Source organism: Prionailurus bengalensis, chromosome A2, assembly GCF_016509475.1.
Source record: "Prionailurus bengalensis isolate Pbe53 chromosome A2, Fcat_Pben_1.1_paternal_pri, whole genome shotgun sequence".
NCBI classification, from domain to species: Eukaryota; Metazoa; Chordata; class Mammalia; order Carnivora; family Felidae; genus Prionailurus; species Prionailurus bengalensis.
In genome coordinates this window covers 130,300,128-130,319,917 of record NC_057348.1, presented here as the reverse complement: position 1 = coordinate 130,319,917, position 19,790 = coordinate 130,300,128, and the positions used below count along the sequence as shown (strand labels likewise).

The window sequence follows — 19,790 nt, the reverse complement described above, 5'->3', positions numbered from 1 at the left end:
GGATAGTGCTATACAATTGATACAGAATTGCTTGGAGGTTAAGTCATAGGCAATCTATAGAATAAAAATTAGGGTCAGATCATTACTAGAACATTTTGCTGATAAGAGTGCCCATCACTGTTATTAATGGATGATAACTGATTTCCCACTTCTTATGCTATCAGACTGATCCTAACCCTAGATGATGGGCTGAAGGATGTGAAAATTCACTCTATGACTGTTGGCTGAGCCCTATTGTTTGGAGATAGGGTCTGGACCTTGTAGTCAGGCAAAGATAAATTGGAAACATATTAAATCTTTTGCAGATTCTTGAATTTCCCTGAGTCATAGTGTATAGCCTTTTTTTAAAGTAGAGAAACTATACTCAGGTAAATTAACCTGCCCTAAATAAAATAATAAGTAGCAAAGCCAGAATTTAAGCCCAATCCTTTGATTCCAAACCCTGTACTTCTATTATGCATGTTTCTATTTTTCATATAAATTTCCATTACAATTTTTAAAATACTTGTATTAATAGAATACTTAAACTAGTGGTCTCTTGAGCTATAGTCTAGCTTATTTCCAACCCCCATCTTTTCATATATAGAATATTTACATATAGGGTAAAATTCTATCAGTAAAGGACAGATTGATTTGTAATCACTTTTCTTTAAAACATTACAATGGTTTAATCAAAATAATGACCATGATTATTTCTCCACAGGCTGGTACAGAGGATTTGCTTTAAAAAACCCAAATGTCAAGGTAAAAAATATTACTCCTAACCATAATTACGGATTTTTTTAAAAGTTATTTTACTTTATTTCATTTTACAGTTGTAATTACAGTTGGAACTCTTAGTTGAAATGCCAAATGGCAATTCAGATTTTCATAATTTTGAAAATTCCTTTGAACTTGGATTATCATTAAGACATGCTACTCAAGTGGTAATCCAACATAGCTCTTGCAATTTGTACTGAGAAGACCTTAATAAGCTCATTATATATAAACAAAATCTTTTTGAAGTGTTAGTTTAGCAGAGGGGAAAATTAAAATTCAAGGGGAAATTAAAATTCAGGGTAAATGGATATTCCAAAAGAAATATCAATTAGAGGTATTTAATCTTTAAGTTTTCTGTGGTATCATTTGTAAAATAGTGGTGTGGAGAAACACGTTTATTTCATCAACCTTGTCCCTTTTGGGTTTGGACAGGTGAAACATGGGGAAACCATATTATAAAGAGCTTCCCCTTCTTACCATTCCAGACAGAAGCTAAGACTCCTTGTCCTTTATATGTTTATATACATCCTCAGGAATTATAATAGGAAGTAGTATGGTTTTTGTTTTACCTCTCATTTGTATACTTTATGACTTTGGAACTAATCCTTACTATTATCTGTGACTCTGCTTTAACTTCTCAATCCTTTAGCCATGCTTCGTACATTCTGTAATACTCTCTTACATGTCATGTTCACTTGTTGGTTTAATTCTGGCTTTATTAGGATTTTAGATAAGAAATTGTATAATTTCTTATTCTCAAAATATAATGCAAGTAATCGAAATTCTTCTGCCTGCCTTTCTGCTTAACTATACCTTTTTCTGGATCATCCAGCTGTATGTAATAACTGTATTTTTATTTATTTTTGGTCATTCTAAAGGAAAGCCTGAGGGGCAAAAGAGTATAGAAATTTCATATTTTTAGTATTTTAGTCCTTATTTAAAGTTATTTTTGTTCATCTGCAAGGTACATGCAAATATAGTTTTAGTACTTAATTATTTATTTAGAATAATTTTGAGAAAAATAGGACTTATTTCTGCCACTCTTCTAACCTCAAGTTCTGACTTTTTCTTATTAATTATAATTACTCTGTTAATCCTACCATTTTGAGTTAATTTAAATTTTGAAGGAAAAAATATATTTTTAACATGTATATCTGTTTATTACTGTTGTATGTACAAAGAATTTGCTTATTAAATTTTATGTTATCCTTGGATCCACAATGGTGATAACATATTCAAATGGCATTTGCTTTCCTAAATATTTAATTGAATTTGTCATTTGATTACACATCAAAAATCATTCAGAGGATATTGTCATTTAATGGACAATAAAATTGATGCTAATTTTTTTTTATGTTGCTTCTTTCAACATCCCATTTAGAACAAAGGAACAATTTCCTTGTCCTGTCTTTTCTCTACAATAAAAAGCTTTACGCTAGCGTGTGTCTTTTGTTTAATTTTTGTTCCATCAGAATGCAGCCTGCTGATTAACTCCTGCTATGTTTTCATCAGAGATCTTCCATAACACATAATATATGTATTGTCTCCCGATTCACGGTGATTTTTTTGTGTGTCTGTATTTAAAAATAGCCACGAGTGTTTTAGAGAGAAGTAAAAGAACAACTACCAAAACAATCAAAGAACCCTCTTTGAAAATCATGCAATATTAAAAAAAATTTAATTCAGTCTAACATGCTTTCTATTCTATGCAGAATTCCTGAAAATTTTTAAATAACTCTGTTTTGTAAAGAATAGATTTTTGAGTGAGATTTAATTTTTTTTTTTTTTGGTTACTATATTTGCTTCAGAGAATCCCTGAATTTGTAAACTAGTCAGTGGTGGAAAATGAAAGGAATGGGTCCAGTGTGATAGAGATGTTGTTTTTTCCTATTTCTGATATTGCTCTGGCTGTATGACTGTAGTGTATGTCTATGACTTGTGAACACCCTCTCCACTCCCCCCTCCCCCCCCCTTATCCATCCACTAGCACCATAACCTTCATGTTTTCTCTTCCAGGGTATCTTTCCTTCCAGCTACGTTCATTTGAAAAATGCCTGTGTGAAGAACAAAGGGTAAGAAAGGAGTTTTATTAATGGAGGATTTTCACAGAACCATTGCTTATTTTAGAATTTGAAAGGCTTAGTAATTGTCTTGAAAAATGAACTATAGGAGATCATGCCATTGTCTGTGTTGTCTGGTGAGGGCGGTTGGTGGAGACAATTTAATGCAGTCCGTCTATGTGTGCTAGACCTGAAGAGAGTCTGAGGGCACCAGAGGTCTCTCATTGTCCACAGATCATGGAATCAGCCTAATTGTAAGCACAAGGAGTGGGTTCTTTTTGGTTTTCTGCTATATAGAAAAGCATGTCAGTCAACCCCTGGAGTGCTGAGTCATGTCTCAAACCCTGGGAATTTCCTAGATTTACCATTGATTATAAGCACCCAAGTTTGACTGTTTTTCCCTAAATGGGGATAATACCATGTTTTCGTGTCACCTCTTCACAAAGCCACTCTTCTATTTTAGGGAATGGAATTTCTGTACTTTGAGCTCATTGATCACCTAAGATTTCTCATATATTTTAAAAGTCTTTCCAGTCTGCAAAAGTTCTTGAAGTAGCTGTCAGGATAGCAGGGTCATTCAAATAAAATACCATAGTATAAAACGGTAGAACTTCCTTATTTAACTGCTTATCTTGAGCAGGTGATTCATTGTAAGTGGACTGTGGATTTGGATCCAAACATTTGCTGCCAGTGCCATAAGAAATATGCCCTGGATCACTGAATGATTGTCATTTTATGACAAAAGAAAGAAGACAGATTCAACTGCAAAAATTACATTTTTCTTCAAATAGAAAAAAATAGCAATTTATTTGAATTACTAAAGCACATTTTAAAGTATAGTAAATGAGATCTTCAAATTTGAGTTTTACCAAGAAAGTTCCAAGGATGCTATTTAAATGGATGATTCTTATATCTACTGTCTGTAAAGGTAGAGTATTGATCTTAGTTCAGTGAAATAATCTCTGCAGGTGGCTGAGAATCTATGGTATAAATACATTCAGAGTTTCCTATATGGATAAAACTTAGAGTCTAGGAGATCCTTATACTATATGTATATACCATATATACCATATACTGTATGTATATGTCTGTTACTTTTTTTTAAGTTTATTTATTTATTTTGAGAGAGAGAGAGAGGCAGAGAGACAGAGGGAGAGAGAAACTCCCAAGCGGGTTCTGCGCTGTCATTGCAGAGCCTGAAACAGGGCTCTATCCCACAACACTGGGATCATGACCTGAGCTGAAATCAAGAGTCACGTCTCAACCAACTGGACCACCCAGACACCCCCTATGTCTGCTACTTTAAGCCATATTACTATCATTAGTAGTAGCAGTAGTAATTATTTAAAATAGATTAAAAATGTAATTCTAATATTAATATTTACCACTACTACTGTTTTTTTTTTTTAGAAAGTTACGTTTTTTTTGGTCTTTTAATGTTTATTTTATTCTTGAGGGAGAGCCCACGCAAGTGGGGGAGGGGTAGAAGGAGGAGGACAGAGGGTCTGAAGTGGGCTCTGTGCTGACAGCAGCAAGCCCAATGCGGGATTTGAATTCATGTACCGCAAAATCATGACCTGAGGTGAAGTCGGATGCTCAATTGACTGAGCCACCCAGGGGCCCCTACTACTACTGTTTGAATAAATGTGTGTCCTTTGGGAATGTTATGCAGCTGTAACCCACCAGAAATGAGTCAAGCAGAGTTATCAGTCCTTTTGGAACCTTCCTGCCAGGCTCACTTTGATTCTGTCCAGCTCCCCTCAAGTAAACCAGAGGAACCTCTAGAAGATATTTAAACCATAAGCTTACTCTTTGTTCTGACATTTCTGCTCTAGTGATCTGGGCTGGACAAGGTGGAACCCCCAAGGTCTCTACCCTGACCCTTAAAGTGTCCACCTGGGCAAACCCATGCAACCAGTTTTCCTTGTTGTCTTTGTCCCAAGCCCAGCCCTATGCCTTCAACTCTCCAGAGCAAAGGGCCACTCAGCCCACACCTTACACTCTGACCAAGGGAAAGAGAGGATGTTAGCAAAGATGATATCAGTCATCACTTGACCCGTTGGAAGTCCTACCTCTCAAAGCAGATTGGGTGGGACATTATCAAAATAAATTCCTTCTTTTATTTATAAATTTTTGTCCTAGGCAGTAACTGGTGTGTATCTGACCCCCTTCCCTGAGCCTGAGGAAGTTTAAGCATGTATAAAGTTGTCTCAAAATTTAGTTGTGTAAGTTTAAGACTTGGTTGTGGGTTCTCTGTGTGATACAGGGCATAATGAGCATTAAATAGCAGAGAACACTGAGGGTAGGGCCCACAATGATTTTCAAAAGAAGAAGAAGAATTTGTTATTGGAATTGATTGAGACCCTAGATTCTAGGACTATTAACTGGAAGAAAAACTTTAGTCTGAAAAACATTTGAGAACACATATTGCTAGATGATTGCTTTCCCAAAGAACTTGTTTAGGATTTTGTTGTTACCTCTCTTACTGCAAGATTAGCAGCTTGGGGTGCCTGCCTGGGTGGCTCAGTTGGTTAAGCATCTGACTCTTGACTTTGGCTCAGGGCATGATCTCCTCCTTCATGAATTTGAGCCCTGCATCGGGCTCTGCGCTGACAGCCTGCTTGGGATTCTTTCTCTCCTCTCTCTGCCCTCCACTTCCCCTCACTTTCAAAATAAATAATAAACTTCAAGGAAAGAAAAAAAAAAAGAAAAAGAAAGATTAGCAGCCTGATGGCCCACTGGAATGAAATTGCTGCAAAGTATATCTCAGAGTAACTAAGCAAAATGTAATTTCAGGGGCAACTACTTATGACTACTGGAACATTGATTTTTGCTTTTGGTGTAATTAAGAGGAAACAGCTGCCTCGTTGAAAACGGAGATTTTGTGGAGCTTCTTAAAAATTTACATTTTGGTGGAAGAAAACCCAAATCAACTTCTCACAGACTGAATTGCCTTTACATTCAGTCCTGGGTTTCAGAGCTATGTAGGGCTGATGGGGGTCCTTAAATTAAATTATAGTTGATGAACAGCGAGGCCACTTCTGTATTGTTTAATTGCTGCTTGAGGTCATGCCACTTTTTAAACGTTAGCTGGGTTGTCGGGTTGTCCTGGAAATTCATCGTTCCCTTCTTGACCTTACATCTGATCATTTTATAATCTGTGTCTCCAAATATTCATCATTTAAATTGCAACAGCTGCTTCAGAAGCAAAATACATGAGCTACCATTTGCAAATGCCACATGTTGACTTGAGAAAAGGTTCTGGATATGTCGCAGTTCATATACTACTGTTTACTTTTATTTCTAGGTTTAAATCCCGGTTTTCCATTTTCAGCTGTGTTTCCTTAAGGTCTAGAAAGAAGGGAAATATTAACAGAGCAAGTATTTTAACAGCACTATGAAATGAGGAAACAAGGCTCTCTTGGTAAAGATTTTAGTTTTCTTACTTGCTGTCAAGAAGACTTTACAAAAGACAATTATACACCCTTTGGATATAACATCACAAAGGAGCTACAGACCAGTTATTAGCCTCATGCTAAGAAGTAATTTTCCCTTGATCATCTAGACAACCTGGTTCCCTGTCTTAAGATGTTGTTACCTTCTACATATTAGATATTGTCCTTGAAAAAATACATACTCAATGTTAAGAAACTAATCCATCACATAGCAGGTAACACTCTTTTGAAAAGTTGTAATAATAGCCACTTAGGCATTTTCACTTGAAACAATTTGAAAAAAGAAACTTGAGGTGAAGAGAAAGGTTGTTATATGTCAAAGATAGACACAGAGGGTAAATGAAACCTTCTAGGTTTTTTTTTTTTGTCCCTATCTTCATGTGTCTTCTCAACATCAGAACCACTGTATATATCCTAGTAAATGTTGGTATGAATGTTTTCCAGTATGGTTGTGACTTGTGGAGAAAAAATAGGAAGAATATATTACCCTAATCAGAGAGAAGAACATTGTGCAATGGATGTTCGAACATTTATGATTTCAGAAGCTCTTAAGCTCTATGATGCATGATAATATTATTAATATACTAATCTTTTTTCATGGGCCCACTTACAGATAGTAAAAATGAAGTGTTAATAAGGTCAAGTGAGTGTTCAGGGGCGTCTGGGTGGCTCACTCGGTTGAGCATCAGACTTCGGCTCAGGTCATGATCTTACAGTTTGTGAGTTCGAGCCCCGCATTGGGCTCTCTGCTGTCAGCACAGAGCCTGCCTCAGATCCTCTATCTCCCTCTGTCTCCCTCTGTCTCTCTGCCCCTCCCCTACTCGCGCACTCTCTCAGAAATTAATAAACATTAAAAAGAAGAGCAAGGGAGTGTTTAATCTGTACCTCAGTGTGTAGATATTTATAACACTAAGTCACTTTGCATGTTTGGAAACATAATATCCTGATCATTGAACAAGTCTGTCATTGTCTTTGAGTCCTATGTTCATAATGCTTAGAAAGCAAAAGCCATCTCATAGTTGATGTGAGCTTGGTGACCTCATGTTACATGAAGGCTTTTGGGTTTGGGGAGGTTAAATGAGTCGTTCAGCGGTCAAATTGTGGCTGGAGCAGAACTCTTCTGTTAATGTTGCTTCTTACCACACTCTTCAAAGTTGACGTTGATGAAGTGGGTGGTCATTTTGGTATTGCAGTGCCATAACCCACATGACATCCCTCACACAGGTCTATGATAAGATCCTGATTACTGTGTGCAGAACCCAAAACAATTAGGCAGTTTCCTTTTCTAGTTTTATCTTTTAGAGGATTTAAAATAAAATTATTGTCAATGATAATGACCTGCATACTTTGTTTTTCTTTTTTAATTTCACAGGCAATTTGAAATGGTTATTCCCACTGAAGACTCTGTTATAACAGAAATGACATCGACATTAAGAGACTGGGGAACCATGTGGAAACAGCTCTATGTGGTAACTTTTTAATGGCATATTTTTTTGGATAGAGAATTGTTTTAAGGATACTTGAACAAGGGTAAGCACTGACTGATAATTGAGCACCTGCTCTGAGGCACTTGTACTCCTCCAGAAATTGGAGATACAGAGCCTTACAAGACATAGTCTTGTTGTAATCTGTGTGTCCACTAATCATGTGTTTTGTGAGTTCTTATTCAAACTGTAGGAATGTAAAACATGATTTTTCTGGCATCTAATCAAATAGAATGGTTTACATGGAACTTGTGTTAGGCTTTCTGATTATTTTTGATCTTCAAAGAAAAAGAAATTCCTTTTCAGTGCAATTGGAGTATTGGTGGCATTTTATTCTAATTTTCTGTAAATGATTCAAGTGTACTGAAAATGATAGACTCCTTAGGCAGAATGAACAAGAATATTCTAAATATATAAGGGAAAGGAATGTTTCTTGAAAACAAGGGGGGGGTCCATGTTTGGGGGTTATGTTTTTATGTACGTATTTACTTATTATAACAAATTGTCTTTATTGAGAGCTTAACTGTGTTGCAAACCCTGTAGAAGTACTCTATATGCACTATCTCATTTAATCCATACAACCACTCAAGGAAATTGTGACCATGATCATTCCCAGCTTACTAATGAGAAAAATGAGGCAGAGAGTGAAGTACAGTACTTGCTCTGAGCCAAGCAGCTGGAAAATGGCCGAGTGTGGATTCTTAGGTGAATCTAGGGCTCTCACTTTGGATCTCTGAACATGTCTGAGGAAGATGAATGCTATTTCTCCTTTTATTTTCAAAGACATTTATAGAACAGCTTAATCATTTGAGGGGATGCGTTCAAAATACAAAGGTGTACTTAGCCTGACAAAATGATTTGAAACAGCTTGTCAAAGGGAAAATCCAAATTAGTGAAGGACATTGGCACAGAATGACAGTTTTTATTGTCTGTTACATATAAAATGCAATAGGATATTTCACTGAAATAAGAAAATCTTAAAAATAAAACCCCTTTTGATGTTGGATTTCTCTGACCATGCCCTCCTAGAGCTGGTGGCTTTAGGACTCACTACTAAAATCCACAGGGCAGTCTGAGATGAAATGCCAGTCTAAGCTTTGCTGGAATGAGGTAAATGCAAAGTCAAGATAACTGAACTCAGGGGCTCTGTGCTGAGAGGCAGCAAAGGAAATGCAGATCTCCCTTTCAGGTTTTTTTTTTTTTTTTTAATAGGAAGAATATAAAATCCAAGTATTATTTCACTTAACATAACATTCATTGTACATAATATTAACGTGGAAATGAAACTATCTGAAATGTTCAGGTCATTGCATCATTTAAATACCCAACGTATGAGTTATAAAAATAATGGCAGTGTAAGTGTCATCCATTTGTGGAGCTAGAGCACCAGCACTTTCCCTTTTGTGAGGCTGCTTGTGGGGAACAAAGTTGAATTTCCTCTTGATTCTGCCTTATCTAGCTATTTTTACCTGGTTTTCAGGTTGCAGGCATCTATTTTGGGGACATACTTGATTGGCTTGAAAAAATCTCTGTGTCGTAAGCTCTAGGAGTAACCTTCCACCTTTTTAATGTCCTGAGTAATGGAGATGGAGAGAAAGTTATTTAAAAGTTCCCCCAGATACTGGCATGGTAGTCTGTTATGTTAGGAACAAATATGAAGTTTAACCTGGAGAAAGCAGATTTTTGACCTTGAACATGGGGTTGACTTGGCTATTTATGTTGGGCCTTTTGGTTTCTCTCTTCCTGATAAGAATGTTTCAAGCCCAATGTTTTAGTTCAGATTCATCATACTTGAGCATCCATGTTCTTTTCCAGTGTTTTTTAAGGCACCCGGATTCTCCACTGGAAGATGTTTGATGAGGATAATAATATCTTGTAAATTGTAAGCAGTTTATGAGATAGACTTAATAGTAGTAGAACATTTAGCTTAAAAGCTCACGGTAAATACTTAAGAAGTGTTAGTTGCTCTTTTTAATGTCATTGGTAAGAGCCTAAATAATATTCTTTAAAATATCACTTAATAAAATATCAGGAACGTAACCACAAAAAGCTTAGGAGAAATACAGCAGCCATCTTTTACTAAGTACTTCTGTGCAGGCCTTTGTCTCAATATTTTATACCTTTCTTCCCTGGGGCTCTGCCAGATTGTTTTTATTCCCGAATCTTATCAGAGATAACCTATTCAGGGTCCCACTCTAACTGGTGAAACTTGAGTCTGAAGGTAGATCTGCTGCCCCAGAACCTATGCTCTTTTCATTTTGAGGCAAATGAGAACTTCCCCATTCTCTAAAACACTATAATAACCACAGTTCAGTTTTGGCTACATTTCTGATGCATTGCAGGAGCTTACAGATAATCTTTTGTTCCAGGTGTTTAATATTTTACCCTACCCTTTTCATTTACTGTTAAATCAAGAGGATTTTTGATGTTTCTAAATAGTCTTCATAACTGTCCAGTTTTTCAAGAATCATCATTTTATGACTAGCTGCCAGACCAGATAGGTACTGGTTCCACACATTATGAGAGCAGTTTGCTGCTCAGGGCTGAGGTATGTCCGTTTTCCTAAAGGGAGAGCTGACCAGCTGGTTTGCATTTTTCTGAGGGAACCAGCTTCCTTCTCATCTTAGCGTTCTCTTAAACTTAGGTACTAATGGGGACATCATTAGAAAATTAAGCCCATCCTTCTGCACGACTACAAAACATCTTCCCCAAGAGCAGGGAAGGTGACTCTCGCCCTGTGACAGTCACTTCAAGAGGGAGCTGCCTCTCCATTTTCCTGCACAAGACTTGACTTATTTTATATCTTCCTTATGTACTTTCTTTGACTCTAGTGGACCTTTCCTCGTGACCACTGACATCCTCAAGGTTTTCCTGATCTTCCCTGATTGTTTCCCATGACCTAAACAGAATCTACCTCTCAGGATCCACAGTATATGACCTCCTATAAATCACATTATTTTTTCATTCATTCTCCAGCGGCTGGGGCTGCCCAAGACAGACATGGTGTCTGTGGTTGGGAGCTTACACCACGTGGAAAACACAGACACTGAGCAGTGAATTACTAGAAGATTGCATTACAGTGTCCCTTTAATGACTTGTATGGGTGTGTATTACATGAGTAAAGAGTGAGAATAGAAAGGCAAGCTCAATGGAGTGCTTTAGGAGTTATGAGTGTGATTATTTGTATCTCAGAAGACCAGGGATAGTATTATGGAGAATGCTTCGTGTTTCACCAGCACACTTGTTTAACCTGCACAGTACATTAAAACACTTTAAGTCAGCAAGTATTGATAAGGCAGAAGACATGTCGATTTTTTTTTTAAATAAAATTAGAAAAATGTGTTCTGACTGAGCCTCTGTACCTACCCATCACACAGAACTTTGATATTTCTAGAAGTTTATCATTGTAGAGAACTTCAGATATATGAAAATCTCAATACTTTAATGTCCTGTATTGATGTTTTAGTAGAAAGTTAAAGCATAGCTTCTGGTTAAGAAAGATGAAGGGCAGATATTGAGAAATGGTTTTTGCCCTAAGCGCATGGGTAAGAGATGTAGAGTAGCTTTTGGTAAAGACACAATATTTGTAGAGGGCTTATTCTGGACCAAGCCATATTAATAATGGCCAACATTTACGTGATATTTATTCTAAGCCAGGCATTATTCTCACAGTTTTAGTATATGAACTCATTAATCTTTACTGTGACCCTACCAGGTAGTTATTATGATACTCCTTCTACAGATAAGAAAATACACACAAAGAGGTTAATTGCCAAAGGTTTTTCAGCCAGAAAATGGCAAAGCTGGAATGCAGGTTAATGAGTTGGGCTCCCGAGTCTGTGCTCTTTGTCACTGTGCTGTACTGCTCTCTTCACAAACATTGTCTCCAATCCACAAAACAACCTTATGGGGAGATCATACTGTCTCTGTTTCACAGATGACAAAACACACTCGCAAGGCCTATAAAACTAGTAAGTAGCAAAACCAGGATTTGAAGCCAGGAGTTTAACCTATCTTTCTTGCATTAAGCCACCTTGCTTAATGAATTTCTCAGGGGAGAATATCTTGAATCTACATGAATGTTTAACAAGTAAGAGGGAAAATACCATTTTTTTTTTTTTTTTAGAGGTCTGACTAGTGACCAGAGAGTAGCAGTGAATGAGTCTGAGAGCCCTCGGTGTACCCAGCTTATGATGGGAAATACAGTAAACATTAAGAGCAACATGCAAGAAATAATTAGGAAACAGTATTTTCCTCTGAATTGGCCTTAATTGTATGCAGCCAGTTCAGAGAAGGGGGATGAGAACATGGGCAAAAGTTATCAGGGAAGATTCCCAACAGAAGTGGAATTCAGGTGGAGCCTTGAAGGACATAGAATTGGGAGAGAGCTACAGAAAGGAGAGTTTGAGATGGAAGGGGAGACAGGGTGTGCAGACTCCGGGTACAGAGGCGTAGTGAGGACGCTGTCTGTGCTGGGGAGTCTTAGAAGTGAGGTACACTCTTGGGCAGAAGAGCAGCATCGTGAACCTGGATGAAAGCGTGTAGAGTGGCAAATGTAATTGACAACACGAGGGGAGAGGTGTCTGTTGACAGAGAATCTGTCAAGCGCAGAGAGGGTAATAAGCAGGACTTAGCCTTCCCTTTTCTCCACGGCTACCTCACAACTCACTATGGGGACTGACCACCGATTCCACATTTGTGTCCTTCCCAGAGAAATGAAGGCGATCTCTTCCACCGGCTGTGGCACATCATGAATGAAATCCTGGATCTGCGGCGGCAGGTGCTGGTGGGCCATCTGACCCATGACCGGATGAAGGATGTGAAGCGCCACATTACTGCCCGCCTGGACTGGGGCAATGAGTGAGTACTTGTCCATCACGGGGGATGGAGGGTGTCTCTGGTGACAGATGCCACTTAGGTATGAGCCACTACTTGATAATGTCTCCAGAAAACACCATATGGGGCTTTTTCAGCTTTTTTCCGTTTGTGTGCTTACTTCAGACTGTCACTGGTAGAGCTGAGCACCGCATCCTCTAGGGCTGGTAAGGGTGACAGGAAGTTGTTTGTTCTCTAGTGCCCTGTGAGGTCAGATGGCATGCATGTGCTCACGGAATATGAAATGTTTACAGGGATCAACCAGATATGGCTTCTGCTAAATTGGTCTTATTTAAAAATAGGCTTTGGGTTTGGCATGTGTATTTGCTTTTAATACATACCACTTCCGTACCATGGTAATATGTCACCAGAGTAATCTGGAGGGAGACACTAATGCTAACAGCTCCCATTAAAAGGCTTAAAACAGGTGCACCGGTGGGGCATTCATTATTGCCCCAATTCTGCCTGTGTGTATATATTAGGCTCTTTGAGGAGCTGCTTGGGAGAACTCCGTAAAAAGCAGACCAAGATTTACTTTTAAATAAAACTCTAAGTGACTAATCTAAAATAACAGCCAAGCACTGTGGTAAATCTCATCACTTAAAGCTCTAATCAAGGCTCATGTTGTACTAATACTAAGTATGAATGTTAATATGTGAGTGAGAAATTAGAATAAGCTTTGACTGTGATCCTAGGCTTGTTGAAAGAAGTTAAAAGATCCCTCAATGTCATATTTGGTCATGTCCTCCTTCCTTTCCTCTCCCCAAGTCCCTATTTGCTGTTTGGACCTTGAAAGGATCTTAGGACTACAGAATGAAAGAAAGGCAGGCAGAAAAGGAGAAAATGGCCGGGCATATACCACAGATAAATTTGCCTCTTACTGAATCTGGAAAAACTGATTTGAAACTAGTGTGCTTTTTTCTCTGAGCATAGGAAATTATTTTATCAGAAGCCACTTTTTCTTAATTATTCTTTTTTATTTTTACTTCTAATTTTCAAATTTTATTTAAAACCAAGTTATTTAACATATAGTGTAATAATGATTTCAGGAGTAGAATTCATCTATTCACTGCTTACATATAACACCCAGTGCTCATCCCGAGTACCCTCCTTCATGCCCATCACCCATTTAGCCCATCCCCCACCCAACACGCCTCCAGCAACCCTCAGTTTTTCTCTATGTTTAAGAGTCTCTTATGGTTTGCCTCCCTCTGTTTTTATCTTATTTTTCATTCCCTTCCCCTATGTTCATCTGTTTTGTTTCTTAAATTCCACATCTGAGTGAAATCACATGATATTTACCTTTCTCTGGCTGGCTGACTTATTTCGCTTAGCATAATATACTCTGGCTCCATCCATGTTGTTGCAAATGGCAAGATTTCATTCTTTTTGATTGCTGAGTGGTATTCCAATGTGTATATATATACATATATATATATTCCAATGTATATATATATATATATCCCAATGTATATATATATATTCCAATGTATATATATATATACATACACACCACATCTTCTTTATCCATTTGTCATTTGATGGACATTTGGGTTCTTTCCATAATTTGGCTATTGTCAGTAGTGCTGCTATAAACATTGGGGTGCATGTGCCCTTTTGAATCAGCACTCCTGTATCCTTTGCGTAAATACATAGTAGTGCAATTGCTGGCTCATAGGATAGTTCTATTTGTAATTTTTTGAGAAAACTCCATGCTGTTTTCCAGAATGACTGCACCAGTTTGCATTCCTACCAGGAGTGCAAAAGTGTTGCCCTTTCTCCTTGCCAACATCTTTTTAAAAAATGTTTATTTATTTATTTTGAGAGAGAGCATGCATGCACAGTGGGGGAGGGGCAGAGAGAGAGAATCCTAAGCAGGTTCCACGCTGTCAGCACAGAGCCCGACTAGGGGCTTGATCCCACGATCCTGGGATCATGACCTGAAACTGAAACCAGGAGTCAGACACTCAACTGACTGAGCCACCCAGGCACCCCTCAGAATTCACTTCTGATTCTGCCAAGATATGACCTAATATAGGTATGAACATATGAACCTGCTAACACATTTTAAATCTCATTCTCACCCAGAGTCCTTCTGCTGTTTTGTTGAGCAAGATGTGCCATTCAGCCTTTTTACAGATGACCAGTATGGTAGCCCTAATTTATTTATCTCTAGGAGATTCATTCCTGTGGGGTGTAAACAACCCGAGGTGTGGAATGGCAACAAGACACTGAACTAGGAACGCTGCTTTTTTAAGACGTGAGGCAAATTCCTGAGCCCTTCTTGACTTTACTTTCTTCATCCATGGAAGGAGTAGGTTGAACTCGATAAGGTCCAAGGGTCTTTTCGCTCCAGGGCAACATGATTCCAAACACATAACGTTTCCTGAGGAACAGAGCTTGGCAGCCATTTGTGCTGAGCCTTCAGTCTTGTGTTGTGAGATGAGGCAGCCCAGGCAAGGTAGATCTAATGGTTGCTGGAAAGGGACCCATACTGTCTATCATGTGTTTCTTTTTTTATTTTGAAAAAAACTTTGAGTTTTCACTGAATTATATTGGCTCTTAGTCATTATGGTGGTCTAAGTTTGAAAAGTAGTTTGTAAATAGGAAGAAAGTTGGATGAAGTAGTTTATCAAAAATAACTTGGAAATATAGAGCAGGCAAGAAGACGATACTTTTTCAGTTTTAGGAAGAAAGATGATGACAGAGGGAAAAACATTAATTATGACTGAATCATGACTCAGTTTTGACTCACGTAAGTTCCAGCTTGTACTTTGGGCAGTTCTGTGGCTAATTTATGGTAAGTTGGTAAAACATGGATGCATGAAAACGAGCAATATAATTTATATAGCTCATCTTCAAGTTCATGAATTTTCTGAGGTCTCATTTTGTTTTCTTTGAGCAGTTATTTAAAAACAATTTACAGCGCACAGATTGTGCATTTACCTTATTCTTATAAGTATAAATTAGTTTTCTTATTGAATAGTGCTAAATGAAAAGCAAATTCAGATAATTCTATTCAATGTTAAGCTAGATCATACTGTCCTACAAAATTATATGTCAGCATGTAGATCTCTGGATGAACACAAGTTAAGAATGTTCGATCTTGGTGGACAGCCTCTCGTTTGCTGTCCTGCCTGCCACTCCCTTGTGGTATATTCAGTAAACTTCTGTCTCCTTTCAGGAGAAACAAAAAGAATGTTCAATCTCAAGTTATCTATCACACTGCTGAAGAGTGGTAGAGGGAAGCCCTTAGGATATGGGATGCTTGAGAAGAGGAGGAGGAGATACTCATTTTATTCCCTAACAGGGCCATGAAAAGAAGTGTTCTCACCTGGAGGCATCAGAGTTAAAATAATGGTACCCGTTTTTGTTCCCCATAGCATCCTGTGCTGTCCTTTGACTTTCCTGCTAAGATCATATGGGAGGGAGAATCCATTCATCCTTCTTTCCTGATGTCGAGGAACAATTTAATGACTGCATTGATATAGAACTTGACCCTCCCCTCCCCACTCTGGCTTCCTGTATTCTGAGAGTTCTTTTTCCATTTTCTCCCTTCCCACTTTGCCTCATTTCTTTTTATTGTTTTTAAAGTTTTTTTTAAATGTTTATGAGAGAGAGAGAGAGAGAGAGCGAGAGAGCGAGAGAGAGCGAGAGCATAAGTAGGGGAGGGGCAGAGAGAGAGGGAGACAGAGAACTCGAAGCAGGTTCCATGCTGTCCATGCAAAGCCCAACATGGAGCTCGAACCCAAGAACTGTGAGCTCATGACCTGAGCCAAAGTTGGACACTCAACCGACTGAGCTACCTAGGCACTCCCTTCTTAGAGGTTTTAAAGCCCTACCCTGATCCTGTTCTGTGAGCTAAGAAACCAAACAGTGGGAGAATTACTCTTTTAAAAAAATTTTTTTTAACATTTATTTATTATTGAGAGACAGACACAGAGCACGAGCAGGGAAGGGGCAGAGAGAGGGGGAGACACAGAATCTGAAGCAGGCTCCAGGCTCTGAGCTGTCAGCACAGAGCCCGACAATGAGGCTCGAACTCATAAACTGCGAGATCATGACCGGAGCTGAAGTCGGATGCTCAACCGACTGAGCCGACTGAGCCACCCAGGCTCCCCGGAGAATTATTCTAAGGATATACCTAGGAATTAACAAAACAAAATAGATAAAACTTTATTCACATAGCTGGGACTCCAGGAAGCCAGAAGTTCAACATCCAAACCCTTATGAGAGAAAGAGACTTGCAGGTTACAGACTTCTGGGGCCCAAAGCCCAGGAGGTTTCTGGACTTCATACCTGCTCCAGAACCTGTGCAGCTCGAGTTGGTCTTTATTCATTCTATAGTGATGTAGATCAGCTGCTCTTCACATATCTTTTCTTCCTCATGTCACATGGCTGATGCTCTGAATTTCTAGGTCCAAATACTCAAAGAAGGAATCTCATTGAAAGCCAGTATCTGTTATTCCTCTTTAGACTGAGCATTTTATACCAGCCTCTTAAAGCTACTGGCCAGCCCAAGGATTATTTGCCTGCAGGTCAGGAGCCTATGTGTCGGCCAGTCAGTTGTTGCTTGGGAAGGGGAGATGGTCAGATGACTAGACAGCCTCAGGTCTTCTGCGTGCCTCCCAGCAAAGAATACGGGTGGGACAGTTTCTCATAGGAGTTGTGGGTGAGGTAGGTGGCATGATTCATATGTGGTCATAAATCTTCTTTCCTTTGCTAGATAATCTTTCCTCAGCAATACTGACCTGGTGTCAAACAATGCCTTAACATTGTAGTGCAGTGGTTCTCTCTTGGGAGGGGGTAGAGAATGGGAAAGAGACCCTATCAGAACCCCTGGTGAGGTCTACCAAGGGGGCTGTGTTAGTATGCTAGGGCCGCCATAACAAAATACCATAGACTGGGTGGCCTAAACCACACATGTATTTCCTCACAATTCTGGATGCTAGAAGTCCATGTTTAAGGTGCCAGCAATTTCAGCTTCTGGTGAGGGCTTTCTTGCCGGCTTGCAGACAGCTGCCTTCTTGCTGTGTCCTCACATGACCTATCCTCTGTACCTGCCTAGAGAGAGAAATCTGTGTATTCTTCTTATGAGAACACCAGTCCTATTGGATTAGGACCCCACCCTTGGGACCTCAAGTAACATGCGTTACCTCTTTATAGTCCATGTCTCCAAATATAGTCATTATGGGGTTGGTCTTATTGGACTCCTACAAAAACATTTTGGGAGGACATATTCAGTCCATAGCAGGGAGACATGGTTATTTTAAGAATCAATCATAGTGCTGTTTGTGATTTGAAAGTTCAACAAAAATTAGAGAATGGGAGTGTGTTTTTTAAGTTCCTCAAAGAGAAACATAATTGAAAAAAAAATCGGGGCGCCTGGGTGGCGCAGTCGGTTAAGCGTCCGACTTCAGCCAGGTCACGATCTCGCGGTCCGTGAGTTCGAGCCCCGCGTCAGGCTCTGGGCTGATGGCTCAGAGCCTGGAGCCTGTTTCCAATTCTGTGTCTCCCTCTCTCTCTGCCCCTCCCCCATTCATGCTCTGTCTCTCTGTCCCAAAAATAAATAAACGTTAAAAAAAAAAAAATTAAAAAAAAAAAAAGAAAAAAAATCAAACTTTTTTTCATGTCTAAGACAACTAGTGCCATCAAGAAGGTCACAGATGTCTAATCTTGAGAACAACTGTCCCTCATGGTAGCTGGGTCAGTGCCTGGTTTGAAGCTAGTGCAGAAATAATAAATTCTACTCATGAAACCTCCATTGACTTTTGGGGGAAGGTACAGAATTTCAGGATTTTTCCCTTTTTTTTTTTTTTTTTTAACACACAAGTGAGAAGCTGTGGTTTTGTAACTGGAAAAGCCATGGCGGAAGGCATCCATGTTAGAATAATGTTGTGAAAGAGACAGAGATCAAATTATCCTCTGAGAATTACATGTGAGACCTGGAATGGGGTAACTGATGGGAGCCTAGGGGAGACACAGTATCTCGACCTTGATCTCGAGGGCATTGCAAAGCCATCATGGTACCTTTGGGATGGTCGTGGTTGGTTAAGTAGAGGAATAGAATGATAGACCGTTGATATCAGTGTAGTAAAGTGGTGTCCCTGGGGACCAGTATGTTAACCGAGGTCACCAGAGGGAAACTGGCAGTTATACTTCCTTTCCTGTCTCTTTGGTAGGACATCACAAATCCTTGGTCCTGCTGAGGCTGGATGTATAATCTTAGAACACTTCTCAGCCCAGTAAGCCACGTGCGGTCACCTAACACAAGAGATCAAACTGTTTCACCGCCCCAGGCCTAAAACAATGCTGCCTTAATTCCTCTCCCCTGTCTTTCCTGAGTTTCTCCTAATAACTGACCCCAGAACTCGCTGTGACTGAGGACTGCACGCATGTTGCCAGAGATCCACATTAGAAATATGTTAGCTCTGGATATGACTAGGTATTTTAGTACCGAGTATAGTCCTAAAGGCCAACCTCCCCTCTTCTCAACTCCAGTTTCTAGAACAAAATTATGCCTTGTTCTTGTTTCTATCCCAGTCCAAGGTGGAATGGTTCCTGTGGTGATAGTTTGTGGGGTGCTCATGGCTCCCCACCACACAGCATCAAGGCCTCTGGTGCCAGTCCATTCCCCTGATTTACCTGCCTTTGTCATCTTGTGTTTCTCAAATTATGTCCAGGGGCCAACTTAGCTATGCTAGATACTCCATCTGCAGTAACAAGTTAATACAAGGTAAAAAGTATGAGAGAAAGAAGCATGGTGGGTGACATATCTAATTTCAGGGTGATACAGTAAAAAATGATTTTTTTTAATATATTCTATAGAAATGACATTTCCCCCAAACTTTTGCAATGTGTTTTCTAGACAACTGGGACTGGACCTGGTGCCTAGGAAGGAGTATGCGATGGTGGATCCAGAGGACATCAGCATTACAGAGCTCTACCGACTGGTAGGTACAGGAAACCTTGGCTCATAACCTCACTGCTGATTTTGTGGTTTCCATGGCACTCTTCGTACTTGATTGATTTTGTAAGAACAGGATGTTCCAAGTTTAATTTGGAGCAAGTAGAGAATTGAGAGCTGAGGTGACCATGCCCCAAGTTAAAAAAACCGAGGTACTTTCCCTGTTTGAGAATCACATGATGTGCTCTGC

At 39.2% G+C, this 19,790-nt stretch overlaps 1 protein-coding gene across 5 annotated transcripts in view; it reads left to right on the top strand.

The window, feature by feature from the left end:
* The window catches only part of DOCK4 (dedicator of cytokinesis 4), a 434,026-nt gene that overhangs the window by 186,049 nt on the left and 228,187 nt on the right, over nt 1-19,790 (top strand). For all 5 annotated transcript variants that reach the window (XM_043589284.1, XM_043589283.1, XM_043589286.1 and 2 more), the window contains exons 3-7: nt 704-744; nt 2,776-2,831; nt 7,647-7,743; nt 12,470-12,618; nt 19,502-19,586. In XM_043589284.1, coding sequence (XP_043445219.1) covers nt 704-744; nt 2,776-2,831; nt 7,647-7,743; nt 12,470-12,618; nt 19,502-19,586 — 428 coding nt within the window. The remainder of the gene's footprint in view (nt 1-703; nt 745-2,775; nt 2,832-7,646; nt 7,744-12,469; nt 12,619-19,501; nt 19,587-19,790) is intronic.